The 15,585-nt window shown below is 37.5% G+C and overlaps 1 protein-coding gene across 1 annotated transcript in view; it reads right to left on the bottom strand.

The window, feature by feature from the left end:
- ITGA8 (integrin subunit alpha 8) overlaps window positions 1-15,585 on the bottom strand; it is a 169,267-nt gene that overhangs the window by 123,569 nt on the left and 30,113 nt on the right. Inside the window, exons 5-9 of the mRNA XM_038530016.1 lie at window positions 13,427-13,488; window positions 12,291-12,336; window positions 7,698-7,823; window positions 6,318-6,362; window positions 881-924 (exon numbers count right to left, since the gene is read on the bottom strand). Coding sequence (XP_038385944.1) covers window positions 881-924; window positions 6,318-6,362; window positions 7,698-7,823; window positions 12,291-12,336; window positions 13,427-13,488 — 323 coding nt within the window. The remainder of the gene's footprint in view (window positions 1-880; window positions 925-6,317; window positions 6,363-7,697; window positions 7,824-12,290; window positions 12,337-13,426; window positions 13,489-15,585) is intronic.

Genomic DNA, 15,585 nt, shown 5'->3' with positions numbered 1-15,585 from the left:
CATGTCACCCAGAATGTCAGAAGGTGACCTTATTTGGAAATAGGGTCTCTGTAGATGAAATACATTAAGGAACTTGAAATGAAATCATCCTGGATTTAGGGTGCACCTTATATCCAATGACTGATGTCCTCATAAGAAAGGAGAGGACACACACAGACGCAGATGGGTGAAGGCCATCTGAGGACAGAGGCAGAGAGTGGAGTCATGCTGACACACACCAAAAAAAGGCCGTGGTCACCTGAAGCCAGAATAGATAAGAAGGATCCCCTGCTAGATGCACTGCAGGAGGTGTGACCTGCCTGACACTTGGATTTCAGACTCTGGTCTCTTGAACTGTGAGAAAATAATTTTATATTGTTTTAAGCCACCCACTTTGTAGTAGTTTGTTGTGGCAGTCTCAGGAAATTGATACACTAGTGCAATAACAATTGATTTTCTCATTTCTACCATATGAGGCATATTAAAATGCTGAGTGCATCGGCAACAGTATCCTCTACAATTATTCCTAGATTATGCATAAGGGTCATGCTGGCTTCATGGGTGTGACCTGCAGAGCCACACAGGTCCCTATGTTCAACTGGGCCCCACCCTTGGTTTAATGTCCAGCTGCTGCTATCCTGAAATTCTTAATAATTTTGAACAAAAAGCCCTTTATCTTCATTTTGCACTGGGTCCCACAAACTCTGTAGCTGATCCTGTACAAAGATGAGAAAAAAAATCTAGCTTCACTTGTTCTCCTTCCTTTTTAGTAAGCAAACATGCACAGATCTGTAGGGGCTCACTATTAAAAGGCATTTTAAATCATATAAAAGTTGAATGAAATGAAACATTTCTTTACATATTTAAGAAAATATTCCAACAATGCATCCTTTGTACTCACATATCCAAAATTCTGTGCTCCTCTTGGAACGCCAGCAACCAGTTCTGGGGATAAATATAGTCATGTAGAAGGGGGATTACATATATTTTAAAGCTATCCAACAAATCAGTTAAAAATAGTGCTTTTTAGGTGAGTAACTGTCATGTGGGGAGCTGGAAGTGTGAAGTCATGGTTTTGCGTTTGCTTTTGCTTCTGTTACAGACCATGGAAAACAGAACAAAAGTCATACTGTGAGATTTACCCGTCTTCATCACCAGCCTCCACGTGTTTTTGCCTGCATAGCATAAGCCTGGCCTCTCAGCTCTGCGTGTGACTTGTAAGTTAAACCTCTTATTCTGCTTTTACCAGCTTTCACTGTGGTGACATCTTTTGTATTAGGGTAAAAAGTACAGCTTCTGTCATGTTAAACATGTTAAAACAATTCATGTTACCTAAAGAAAATCCATCAGAAATGACATGAGTCTGGGCCCCTTGGAACTGTTTGCTGGTAGCAGAATTAGCAGGTGACCTGGCAGCTAAGGGTCCCCCAGAAAGAGAGCTTCACTAATAGAAACAGAAGAGGCACACCTGAGGGAAAAGGTCCGTATAACTCATTGCACTATGATCTGGCTCTAGATTCAGAAGCTACTGATTTTTTTCTTGGGCCTGCTGTATACCTGGGATATTGGAATCACTAATTATCAAAGATCTTTCAGCTCTTGTTTTTATAATTCTAAACTATCCTTTGATTCACTGAGGTTAAAAATCTAGTTTAATTTAAACAGGAAGGGCCTAGAAGAGAATCCCTTCCATTTAAATTTCCTCATCCTGCCCTGAAAGGTACAGCACAAGTTCTAGCATCAATTATATCTGGTGTGCGGTGTCCTAGCAGAGTTAGGTGCTCATGCTACTAGCTTTAATAATCAGTGAAGATTCATTTGGGGTTAGATGTTGGACTTTTCAGTAGTAAATCCATTCATTCAATTAACAAATATTTATAGGTAAATGGAGTATACAGTAGTGAGCAAGATGGACAAAATTCCCTACTTTCACAGAGCTTATACTCTGGTTGGAAGAAACAGTCAATTTAAAAAGCAGAGTCAATGAAATAGTGTATCTAAAGGGAAAATATAGTAAGAAAAAACAAGTAGCAAAATGGTACAGGGAGTGCTAGAGGCAGGATGGAGAAGGATTTATGGCTTATTAGGGCACAATTATCAGGAAAGGATGTGGCAAGAAAGTGACACTGGAGCAAAGACTGAAGAAAGTGAGGCTGTAAATATTATGGAGAAGTGGGAAAAGTATGTTCTAGTCAGAAAGAATGGCAAGTTCAAAGGTCCTGAGGTAGAAGTGTTTCTGGAGCATTCAAAGACTAGTAAAGAGATCACAGAGGCTGGGGGAGAGGGAGTGAGAAGTAAAAGGGTAGAGGATGAGATCAAAGTAACTAACAGCCTCATGAATGGAGTCTCTCAGGTCATTGTCAAGACTTGGATTTCATGCTGAATAAATTGAAAAATCACAGGATCAAAAAAGTTACGCAATCTGACTTTTGTTTCTAAGAGACCATTTTGGCTACTGGATTTAGAGCAGACTACAGGAGGCCAAGGGAAAAAGCAGAGAGACCGGGTAGAAGGCTACTGCAATAAAGTTGGGGAACTTGGATCAGAGTAGAAGCTGTGCAGGAGGTGAGAAGTGGTCAGATTCTGGTCATATTTGAGAGTTTGGTTAATAGGATTTACTCATGAATTGGATATAGATGGGATGTGAGATAAAGAGCACAATCCAAGGCTGACTTCCAACAAATTTGGCTTGAGCAACTGGGAGGATGGCATTGTCACTTACTGGGATGAAGCTGTTGGAGGGTAGACCATGTTTCAGGGGGAAGGTCATGAATTTGCTCACAAGCACATTACGTTTCAGAGAGCCATTCAAATAGAGATGCTGAGTATGGAGCTTGAGGTGCTAGATCTTAGAACATGTATCCCTGAACCTAGAATTCAGTGTAATCTGGAGAAGTACCATGAACCTGAATTCAGTAGAAGCTGGGAAAATACGGGAGACTGGTTGAAATTACCAAAACTCAAAGAGAAAGGAAACAGTCCAAATATTTAATCCTGGGATGCTTCTACAAGATGTGAGAAATTAAAGGGGAAACATTAAAAGAGGTGGAGAAGGAGCTTCCAGTGTCTGGGTAATTGAGTGAAGAAATGAGGAGGGAATGATGAACTCTGTCAAATGCTCCTGATAGTCAAGGAAGATGAGCTTCATGAAGCCTCTGGTTTGCTTGACAAAAGCTGTTTCAGCTGAGCAGTGAGTTTAAGAGGAGGGGTACAGTGGAACTGGCAGAGATGCAGGCAGAGAAGAGTGACAGCTCTTTTGAAGCAGAGAAGACAGATGCTTGCTGGAGGGGGAAGTGGAATAAGAAATTTTCTCTTCAACATATGGGAAATAACAGTGTGCTTGTCTGTAAATTTTTCCCCAAAAATTGATGATGCAGATAAAGAATAAGGAATGGCTGGAGTTCCTTCTTTGAGAGGGAATGAAGCCTAGTGCAAAGTGGAGAGGTTGACTTCATACAGGAGCATGGACTGCTCAAGTATAGCAACAGGAGGGAGGGTGAAACATGTCCTTGAAGAATACAATTAGGCTCAGAAGAACTAAGCTATTTGGACAGGTTCCCAGGAAAGGTGTCAGAACTGGAAGCAGATTCCTCGATTTTCAATAATGTTTATTTGGTATGAATTAAATTGGCATCTAGCAGCAAATCGCCATCAGATATAATGAAGTTGACTGATTCCAGGATCACACCTATCAACCAGAAAAGACTGCCTCTCCCATTTGAGATAGATGACAGCCACTACTAAGCATCCTACAAACACAGAATTTCGTTTAAAAGAAAACAACTATTACACTCAGTAACACTGGAGTCTGCAACTTCACATGGCCACAATGCTAGGAGTTATTACAAGTAAATATTGATTAAGAATGTTCACAATTATTTAAAAATCATCAAGATAATGAAATTGTTTAGAGTGTAAGGCAAATTAGAACTATCACTCAACTACAAAAGTATTCAATTAGGAAGGAAAATAAGTGACTTTTCTTAGATCCATTCCACTAACTCATGGTAAACTTTCTCTTAATATCAATAACACATGGAGGTAAAAGTTAGATACCTGGCCTCGAAATACATGACCCGGGCGTCAACCTCATCAAGAAGCAGAAGGGAAGCCAGTGTCTATCAAATGTCTTCTACCCACTAGACAGGGAGCCACATGCTCTATAATATTATACTGTTTAACCTCTAAAAAGTAAGCATTCATATCTCCTAGGATTGGCCAGATCACTTTCTTGGTTTTAGCTCGCTACATCAGGCTCTAAAACAAGAACAAAAGATCTCAACCTTTTTGAGTCATAAACACACTTGGGAAGTAGATGGAAGTTATGGATCCTCTCACTGGAAAAGTTCACATACAGCAAAACCTTGCATATAATTTCTAGGAGTTCAAATCCCATGAAGTCCATCCATGTATCACCCAGAGTCCAAGGATCCCATATTAAGGGTCTCTCACCTAGAGAACATCAAGTCACTTGCTGTTTTACGTAGAATTCCAACTCCTTCCAGTCCACTTAAGTAAGTAGTGAACACGGTTAGTTTGAGACTCAGTGTGGTCTGATAAATGGATCATAATCTCTGATAATGCCTTTACATATTCACAAATCATTTAAAACTTGGATCCATCTAATAAGTCAATCGGAGAAGGACAAACATTATATGTTCTCATTCATTTGGGGGAATATAAATAATAGTGAAAGGGAATATAAGGGAATGGAGAAGAAATGTGTGGGAAATATCAGAAAGGGAGACAGAACATAAAGACTCCTAACTCTGGGAAACGAACTAGGGGTGGTTGAAGGGGAGGAGGGCGGGGGTGGGGGGTGAATGGGTGACGGGCACTGAGGGGGGCACTTGTCAAGGGATGAGCACTGGGTGTTATTCTGTATGTTGGTAAATTGAACACCAATAAAAAATAAATTTATTATAAAAAATTAAAAAAATAAAACCTAAAAAATAAAAAATAAAAAATAAAAAATAAAAAAATAAAACTTGGATCCATCTAGATATTTCTGTGATCTGATGGAAAATCACTATGATCTCCTACCATTTTTCCCTGTAATGTGCTGTCATGTATCCCTGTTAATTTCCATGAGTCAAGACTAAAGGCTCTACTAAGGAACTTTCTAAGAGTTTAATGCCATGTTTAAAATAATTTGGCATATTTTATAGTGGTCTTTGCTAAATCACTGAGTGATTATAAGATATTACTTTTCAATTTTGTCTCTGATGGTTACTAACCCAAGGGTTATTTATTATTATAGCTAATTCTACTGTTTCATGAACATACAGGATTAGCTCATTTGATCCTCATAAGAATCTTGTGATCTAGGTACCGTATTGTTTTCATTGTTGTCATCATCATTATTATAATTATCATCATTATCGTCAGCAGCAGCACCATCATCATCATCACCATTACCATCCTTATCGTCACATTACTATCCTCCTCCTCATCATCATCGTTATCATCATCATCATCATCATTACCACCACCATCACCATCATCGTCATCACCACCACCATCATCACACCATCCCTCTTTTAGAAATTAAGAAAAGGAGATGCTGAGATGTCACGTAACTAGGTCACAGAGCTGGCAAGTGGCAAATTCAGGGTTGAAACTCAAGTGGTGTAACTACAAAGTCCATGCTTTTAACTACCACGATAGATGGTCTTTTGTTATCTTGATGAAAAAAATAAAAATGGAAAGATAGGGCCTTTAAGAATTAGGTTATATTTTAAATAAAACTGTTCTTTTAAAGAAAAAAAAAACCCCTTGCTTTCAAACTCTACCTCACAGCATAAAGAATATTTATTCTCTGTGAATTTCTGCTTTGTAGGTTAATTCATTCCAATATTTTGGACTTGAGCATGTCCAAAGGGGAAAAGGAAATAATGTGGAGATGTTGGGTTGGAGTCTGGCGGGGAGTTTGGTATGGATATATCCAATATAAGATCCCAGATATTAAAATAAAGACGGAAGATGTTGATTTTTCAAATTTGAGCTATCACTAACAGCATGTCTTTTGTGTAGGCCATTTAATCACCTGAATTTTTTTTCATGCATAGCATAACATGGGATTACTGGAATTGTTTTTATTGCTTAACTAGATTTAATAAAGAGTGATATTCAGTCTTAACGGAATTTTTTGAGACTTAAAAAGCTGGGCTGAAGTGTATTTTGTTGTTTTTTCTATAATGTATTATCATATACATTCTGGGGTCCCATATTTGTACATTTTGTGTAGTGAAGAAAATTACATTTATGAAAGGGCTTTTTAGGTCACCTTACCTTTCCCCATACTTTATAAATGACTTACAATCAATAATGTCTCTCACCTTGCTCAGAGTCTCCAGTAAATTCCCCAGCAGCAACTGAATATCCTGTGTTAAAAAAAAGAAAAACCAATCACGTGTTTGAAGGCTTTACAAATGAGCTAAGTCTAGAAACATGAAAGAATTACCATACTACCACTTTGCTCAGAAATATCAACAAATACTGTAACATAAAATTTGAGGACTCTGCAAAGGGAAAAAATTAGTGGGGCCAATATGAACAGTTCTGTACTAAATCCTGGAAGCATAATAGATCTCCTGCTTCTGGGCATGGCAACACAATCAGATTCTGACGGATGCTTCATAATCCACCTTCAAGTGTAAATGGTGGCCACTGCATTTTAAGGTCACTGATTCATCAGGATCAGACATGATACTCTGAAAGGTATATTTTGTGCTCAGCTTTTGCTATTTCTGATCATCAAGAAGGTCTAATTCCTAATTTCTTTAAGGATGGTTTCCCACAAATTTCACTTAGCTCTAAAGTGAGGTAAGGTGAAAACATAACCACAGTTTGCTTAATTTTTTCTTTTTTAGAGAGAGACAGAGAGAGCAGGGGGAGGGGAAGGGTGGAGAGGGGGAGAGAAAGAAGGAGAGAGAGAATCTTAAGCAAATTCCACTCTCAGCATACTGATACTGAGCCTGACACAGGACTCCATCTCCAGACTCTGAGATTATGACCTGAGCCGGGATCAAGAGTCAGATGCTTAACCGACTGAGCCACCCAGGCGCCCCACAGTTTGCTTAATTTAACCAAGCAATCAAAATGCCAATATTATTCCAAAAGCGGGAAACAACAGTGGTGCAGCAACATTGTATGTATGGTTGGTATAAGTTGCATTTTGACAACATTCTAGGAACTGGAAGGTCTTTTACCATTGCTCTAAAAACTGGAAAGAGCTGCCAGCATGTTGCTCCTATAGCATTGGGCAGCCCTACTAATTCATACTATCTACACTTGGCAAAATATTTTATGTGCAAGACACTGTGATGGTTAGTGTTTGCATACTGCATACTATAGTCTAAACTGAAACATAAAATTAACCATCAAAATCCTCCAATAAATAAGCTATTGACTTTGGGACTGAGGCCAATGTTTTATTCTATGCAAAAAGTATCCATCTAATTTATTGAAATTTTTAAAATAAAAAAATGGTTGTTGGGTTTGAAGAAAGATTCTATTAGGAAGCCTATAAAATAGACTGAACCTAAAGAAAAGACTTATAATATGGCTCAACAAACAGAAAGTCCATTCTAAGCTAGTAAGGAAAGCAATTTTGCATAAATTGCAGTATAATATCAGATAAGTGAGGAGTACAATTTGCATCTACATTTAATGTTTGCCTTTGGAGGAACACATATGTGTTGAGCAACAATTCTCACCAAGGTAACTGTCATCATAGGAAGCTGGAGCCACGTCTGTCTGCTTTTCTCGAGCCAATTTCCTTAGAATATCCTTGAATGAGTAATTTGCAATGATATCGGCAATACTGGCAGTGATCACCTGACCTGTGTTCAAACAAATTAATACATTAGTGGAATAAATGCAAGAGGCAGGCCCTCCCTGGGCAGACACAGAACATCTGAATGACATATACTTCCTTGAAAATAATCATGGAATTGCTTGAATTTTTGATGATGAATTTTCCCAGCTGCCAAACTGCAAGGTGAGGCTGGTTACAGCTGGGGAGAGCTTTCCATTCTGACAGAAGAACCAAAGATGAACTACATAATTTTATCTGTCTTCTCGATGCCTTCACAATACATACTCCCTCTACCTCCAAGCGAGAAAAATATCTGAGTAAAGACACCTGTTGTCACAATTTATGGATTAAATTTTTAAACTGGACCATCATGGCTAGAAGAAACATCATCTAACTTTGAGATCATCTAGCCAAAATATAACTTCTTATATGTAAGGAAACTGAAGCCCAGAGAGCATGAGTGCTTTCTCTCAGGTCATGTAGTTTTGCTATTAGGATATTTGGCATTACAACCAAGGTCTCCTTTGGCATTCTAGTAAGGCTATTTGTGTTCTCACAAAATACAGATTAAATCTAAATCACTTAATTAATAGATTGTGAAATCCATCAGTTATGTTAAAAGAAGGGATTACATAACCTATGAGGCCTCTATTTTTTATGGTAAAATATATGCACAGAGCACAAAATTATGACAATGGGAGGCAGTGAGGTCCAGTGAGATCCACAATTTGAGCAAGAAAAAGGAATCCATGGCTGCCAACAACGATATGGTAAGAAATTTGACTAATATCTCTCAAAACAAGTAATTATTAAAAGTCTTGAAACATGATCACACTGGAGGCAGGGGTCAAACATCCAAAAGATGGCCAGTAATTTCCCACGACGATTTCCATGCATTCCCATATTTATGATGGGACAAGTGTGATCTCATGGTTTTTGGGAGAAAACTGGAGAAAGGATTTCAAGAAACTAACATTTAATAATATTAATTTTAAAGCCAAATTATTCTTTGGGGATTTACTGATAATTCAGCCTGTTTGAAGTCCAAATGGAATAAAACGATCAGATTCAGCCATAAATAGTTCCCAATGACTATGTCTGAAATGATTGTTCTAATATTAAGACAATGATATTTACACATGAATTTCTGAACAATGTCTACAGAATTTGCCAATTTTCTCTGGTTTAAAGCTAAATACCCCTTTCCCATCTCCTACATACACACTGCCTTTGTTTGTTTCCTTTAGCTGCTTCTATAAACATTATAATCTTAAGCCTCAATAAAACTACATTACCTATCACAGACAATGCTTCTAAATCTCCTTGGTATGGCTACTTTTTTTTTTTTTTTTTTTTTTGGTATGGCTACTTTTAAGCAAATCATCAGTATCAGACATTTTTTTTTAAGTTAAGGAAAGGAAAACACTATGTAATCAAGTGTATTAGAAGAAAAAAATTTTAAACACATAGGATTTTTATAACTATCTGTGGCATAAAATATAGTTTTTCAATTTGCAAAATAATTTAAAAATGTTAATTATTTGATGTTCATAGGTGTACATGTATGAATTAAGCTTAACAGTAATTTCACATACAATTTTATCATAAACTCATCTCTGGGGTCTCTTCCATTGGCTTTTAAAAAATATTTGTAGTTTTGTATTATTTTATTTCCAGTATAGTGGACATACAGTGTTCTATTAGTTTCAGGTGTACCATATAGGGATTCAACAATTCTATACATTACTCAGTGCTTGTCAAAATAAGTGTACTCTTAGTCCCCTTCACATGTTTCACTAACTCTCCCCCCCCCCCCCCACCGACACACACATCTTCCCTCTGGTAACCATTAGTTTATTCTTTATACTTAAGAGTCTGTGTTTGGGTTTGTATCTTTTTAGAATTTGTTCATTTGTTTGGTTTCTTAAATTCCAGATCTGAGTGAAATCATACAGCATTTATTTTTCTCTGACTGACTTATTTCACTAGTAATATATCCTCTAGATCCATCCACCCACAGTGGCTCCTGGTCTGGGGAGAGGGAAAGATAACTACACACACCAGTCAGACTGTGGCCGCAGCACTGGGCGGGGGCCAGACAGCTGGTCTGACTGCAGGATCTGCCCACCAATGGAAGTTTCTCAGGGAACGACATGGGGAAAATACCCTTCAGTTCAGGGCTATTGCACCTCTGACAAATGGCTGGTCTGACTCAACTCAAGCCTTTATAAGCTGCTGCTTCTATGCTGTTATCTCCACAGGGCTGTTTATTGTGCTGTCTCTCAGTTTCCTCTTGTCTTTTTGGCTTTCTCAGAGCTGAGCTCACTGATTTTTAAAGTTCCAGGTCTTAAGTCCCACTAGTTATAAGAACTCATGGAAGTCAGCCCCTCTGATTTTCAAAGCCAATATAACAGGGATTTATCATGCCCCAGACAGATCCCTGACATGATAGTCTGTTTCTCTCCCTGCTCCATGTGTACAGCATCCCTCCTCCCAAGGACAGCCCCGTGGGTCTGGTTAGCTCCCTACCACATCTTCACCCTTGCTACCCTCTTCAGTATGGCCTCTTATCTACATTTAGTTATGGATTTTTTTCTACCAGTCTTGGGGTTGTTTCCGGGGCTATTTACACTGATCTGAGTGTTATCTAGACAACTAGATAACTTATCTGTGGGATAAGGTGACCTTAGGGTCATCCTATTCCACCATCTCTTGCAGACTCCCAGTATCTGTACACTTCCACTGGCCTTTAAATATGACCAAGTGTCTTCCATTTTAAAAGAAAAACTTCACTCAACTATTCATTTCTCTCATAGTCTACTCTATCTATATCCTAAACTTTACAGCCAAAATTCAGTGAATATTCTTTGTCATCTCTATGTAAGCATCCCATCCACATCCATCGCATAATGGTCACCAATATGCGAGTGATGGAAGTTTGTATTTTAGCCTAGATATCTTCTCTGAGCTAAAGCTCATACATCTGAACACTTAAGTAAAACCTTGGCATCTCAAACATTTTCTTATTCAACATAACCAAAAGCAAACTCATAATCTTCCCTTTCCAACTGACTCCAAACGTGTTCTCTTCCAGGGTTCCCCATCTCAGTGAGTGGGACCCACTTACAATTATGCAGTTGCAAAAGTCAGAAACATATGCTGGGCATCCTCCTTTCCCTTACCCACACGTATCCAATCCAACCCATTAGCTAAGCTGTTTATTTTCCTTCCAAAGCATCTCTCAAATTCCTCTTCCTTTTCAATCTGTACTTTTTTTTTTAAAGGACATGCCATTTATTTTATTTTTTTTAGAAGATTTTATTTATTTATTCATGAGACACACACACACAGAGAGGCAGAGACACAGGCAGAGGGAGAAGCAGGCTCTGTGCAGGGAGCCTGACGTGGGACTTGATCCCAGGTCTCCAGGATCACGCCCTGGGCTGAAGGCAGCGCTAAACTGCTGAGCCAGCTGGGCTGCCTTCAATCTGTACCATTACCACTCTTGAGAGTATAGGAGGATGAAGAAGCAAGCATCTTCATCTGATCTTTATTACTAGTTTACCTTATAAACTTGTAACTAACTTATCACTTTATAACTGGTTTGCTGATAAGCTCACTTTGGCCAACCTCCAATCCATTTTCCATATAGCAGCCAGAGTGATCTTTTCAAAACACAGATCTGATCATAGCATTCCATGATTAACACCCTCCAGTGGTTTCCCATTATTCTCAAGACAAGCAACAAATACTGTAGCTGAGGCCATCTATTTTAAACTCTTGCAATCCACCAGGAATTTCTTATTGTTTTTAGAATAAAGACACAGCTGCCTTTGTTGGCCTACAAGCCCTTCATGACTGGGGGGCTGCTCGATACCTCCATGATCTTCTGTCTCTGGTCACCCTGGCTTCCCTCCTTCTCACCTGACTGCTCAACTTTGGGTCATAGCACCTTTCCATATGGTCCCTTCTCTCTTTGCTAGTTACCTCCTAGCAAAGTTCAGATCTCAGGTCAGGGTTGCTCATTTTCAAGTTAGTTGACCTTAGGGCAGCTGCTGGCCTATGTAACACCTTTATAAGAATTAGAAGGAATCATCCCATCTGGGCAGATGCTGTCCTGTACCTGACTCCTTAAGCAGAGCACAGGCTGTATTTCAGTCCCCTGTCCACCAGTGTTCAGAGGATGAAGTATCTGCAAGCAGCCACCCTGGAGAAGCCTCCTGTACTCTTAAGACTCATCACTGTATCCCCAGCATCTGACATAAAGCCTGGCATAGCCTCAATAAATATTTGGTGAATAAATGAATTAAGTTGCAACAGTGTTTTAAAATATCATTTATATAACAAAGTACAATGGGAAATGATACCTCATTTGAGAAACTATGAATCTGGATATAAAATTAGTAAAAGGTCAACATTTGATTGTTACTTGTGCTTCATCTCCTTGTTAGTAACAACAAAGGGGCATTTCTTTTCTGCTGATGGAACATACCTTGCCAATAGAAACTTCCCGGTCCTCCTACTATGAGGTCTCCATTCTACAAAACAGAAACAGCAACAATTAGAAAAAAAAAAAAAAAAAAAAACAGATTTTTTTTAAAGGTGATATAAATCAATGTTAATGGGCACTGCTCTAACAATTTGTTATACAATAAAAAGCAATTTTTAAATGAGGCCTTTCTATTGGAGTCATGCAGCTTATTTTATTTCCTTTTCTTGCTTTCTACTATTTGGTGTGTTAGCATATTAAATAATTTTCATTTGACTCAATTAGCTAAGTTGAATTCTCTCCCTTGAGGATATATAAATTCAGTTTTTTGGCACTGCCTCAGGTAAGCAAAATATGTACAAGTTTAATGCTGTGTTATTTAGCAGACATGGTCTTTTGAGCCTTGGCAACAAAAAGAAAATTCGGTTTCTATTTATCTCAAGGCCACAGTAATGCCTATTTTTTCCATACATCTGCAACCACCCTCCTTTCTCCTTCTCAGGAGAGAAAGCAAAAACTCTAGACTAGGAAATATAAAATTCTCCTTCTCCTTAAAACCCCACCTTCCAACCTCTGCATCCTTAACTTTCAATGGGAAAAAAAAGGTAAATGATAAAAAAAGCAATGAATTTTGTATGCTGAAAATTTTTTCTATACTATTTTCAAAACCATGAAACCTTTGTCCCCTCTTAGCTTACTAGGCATCTCTGCTTTTAATTTTGTGAAAGGATGTGTGAATTTAAACACTAATGTTAAACGTCATCAGTGAATTACAGAGATAAAGCAATTTACAGATTCTTGTGATTTGTTTTTTTTTTGAGGCACATTTCTCTCACTGAGTTTTTGAGATTTTTCATCTAAAATGACTATCACAAGAGATGGGAAGAAGACTGTTGCTTTTTATCCTATGTATTTCTGTGCTATTTTAATAGATTAATAAAAATAAAGAGCAAACAAAAACATTTGAAGAAGTTGCCAAAACAGGCTAGATACACACCTAAAAGTTCTTTTGGTGGTAGTGGATATTGGGGGGGGGGGTTGGGGACAGGGGCATAGGGATGGGAGTGAGAGAGTGAGGGTGAAAAAAAAATCAAACAGATAATACAAATATTAGAAGCTATAAGACCAAAGGAATTAACCTTATAAAAATCCAGACTAAATCCCGCTTGGCAGTAACCCTGGCCTTCTGGATCAGCATTACCTAGAATGACCAAAATATAGAAGTGTTATTACATCATCATTCCCAAGATATATTTTAATAACCAATTCAGGATATTCTGTTGTTTTTTTCTCTGTAGACTTCTAAATTTAAAATGATCAATCTGTTTTATATTTTTAGAAATTCATTCCAAGTAACCTATGAGATATATTTCAATTTATTTTCTCATCCTAAATATCATTGTGATTCTGTAGTCAGGTCATCAGGAATAATGTTCCTTGGAGCTATTAAATTGGGTTTTACAACTCATGTTTGTTTGAAGACATAAACTCTCCTTCTCTCAGCTATGTTCTGCATTCTCCAAGGGGTGCTAATGTGTTTCTGAGTGGCCCACATGCTCTGTGCAAAGCCATTCGTGTCATTCCTAAGGAAATCCCTTGAGAAAGAGAGAGGCAAACATGATCACCTGGGTAGATGCTTTCTTCTGAGGGCACCAGCAAAGATTCTGATTTTAATGGTCTCCAACAGGAAATTAATTTAAAATTATCCTAGTATCATTAGTTCGGTACGTTTGGAAATTGCATTTCTGGTCACAACGGACCACGTGGGCACATTGGAATATCAGTGTTTGCAAAAGAGAAAGCCCTCAGTAATGGCTTATCTTGTATTTTATCCAGTGTAATTCACCAACTGAATGTCCAATAGGTTCTTATCATACCATTTAAAAAATTATGGGAAGGTCAACATGTGGATCCCCGGGCATTGTTATAAGGACGTTAGGATCAGGAATTTAATACTTGCCACTTGTACGTCTACAGCTTCTAAAGTGCTTGATACAAAATCAAAATGTACTTTAGTGGAGGGGGAATCCCAATCATTATGTAGTTTGATATGAACATGCAAATAATTACTGCTTTTTTATCAAGGATATTCCTGAATGGAGACTAAAATAAGAGAGCAAGAAAGGAAATGCACATCATCATAGGAAAAATTTGTAGACTAGGTGGGCCTGTTCCAGAAGCTTTTTGATAGATCCAGCCCTTCTAGCTTTTTCTATAGTGTCTTCTGTTTTTTCTTCCCTTTGGTGAGTACATAACTAATTTTAGCATTGTTATCATCCGTTCTTCTCCAGATGCTCCCTGTATATTTTAATACAGTGTTTTATCACATACACTGTTTTTTCTTTATGATAATACCTGTTTTTAATTCAAATGTCCATTGATGCGTAGTGAGTTATTTTTAAAGCTGAGGGGTTTTTTTCAGCTTTAATCAGGTATACTTAATATACAAAAATATTGTATATTTTAATATATGCATTTTGATGAGTTTGGACACATGCATACACTCATGAAACCATCACAAAAAACAAAGTAAATACGGATTTCTATCACCTACAAAAAAATTCTTGTGTCCCCTTGTTTGTTCGTTTTTTTGTGGTAAAAATATCTAACATGAGATTTACCCTCTGCAATTTTTAAGTGCACAACATCTTACACTGTATTTTTATGAAATTTCTTCCTTATTTGAAACTATATTTTGTGGTTTGTAGTTCCAAAAGCTATAAAGTTCCCTAAAGGTTCATCTGTATAACCTCAAATGTCTGGGTACAAGTCTTCTGGAAGTTCATATGTAAATAGAAATAGAAATATGCATCCAGAAATATATATGAATACCTGATGTGTGATTATGTAAACATACATGTGTAATGTATATATTCAGAAATGTATTTTCCTAATGTACAACCTCTTCAGAAATCCTTTTTTTTCAGAAATCCTTTTTAAAATCAACTCTTTCTTTCATTTTTAATATTGTAAATTATTCAAAAAGGAAGAAATATGACCACTCTTTGAAATTATTTTGTTTCAAAACAAGAAACTGAAAAAATTAAGAGAAATTACTAATTTTTTACAAACCTCATTCAGAAAAAACCCAATTTTGAATGTTTATTCGAAGCAGTGATTATAGAGGAATGTGAGGTAATTTTTTGTCTTAGATTTATAGTTTATGAGAGCTAAAAGAATCTATCTTCCTGGAACTTCAGAGCATCTGTAAACTTTACAATTATGTCCCATAATGAACTCAGGAATCCAGAGAATCATGCTGCTCACTCACTACTGTTTGTTGGCTTTCAAAGTAGAA

This window comes from Canis lupus, chromosome 2 (genome assembly GCF_011100685.1).
Source record: "Canis lupus familiaris isolate Mischka breed German Shepherd chromosome 2, alternate assembly UU_Cfam_GSD_1.0, whole genome shotgun sequence".
Classification (NCBI taxonomy): domain Eukaryota; kingdom Metazoa; phylum Chordata; class Mammalia; order Carnivora; family Canidae; genus Canis; species Canis lupus.
This window is presented reverse-complemented; position numbering and strand designations above follow the sequence as displayed.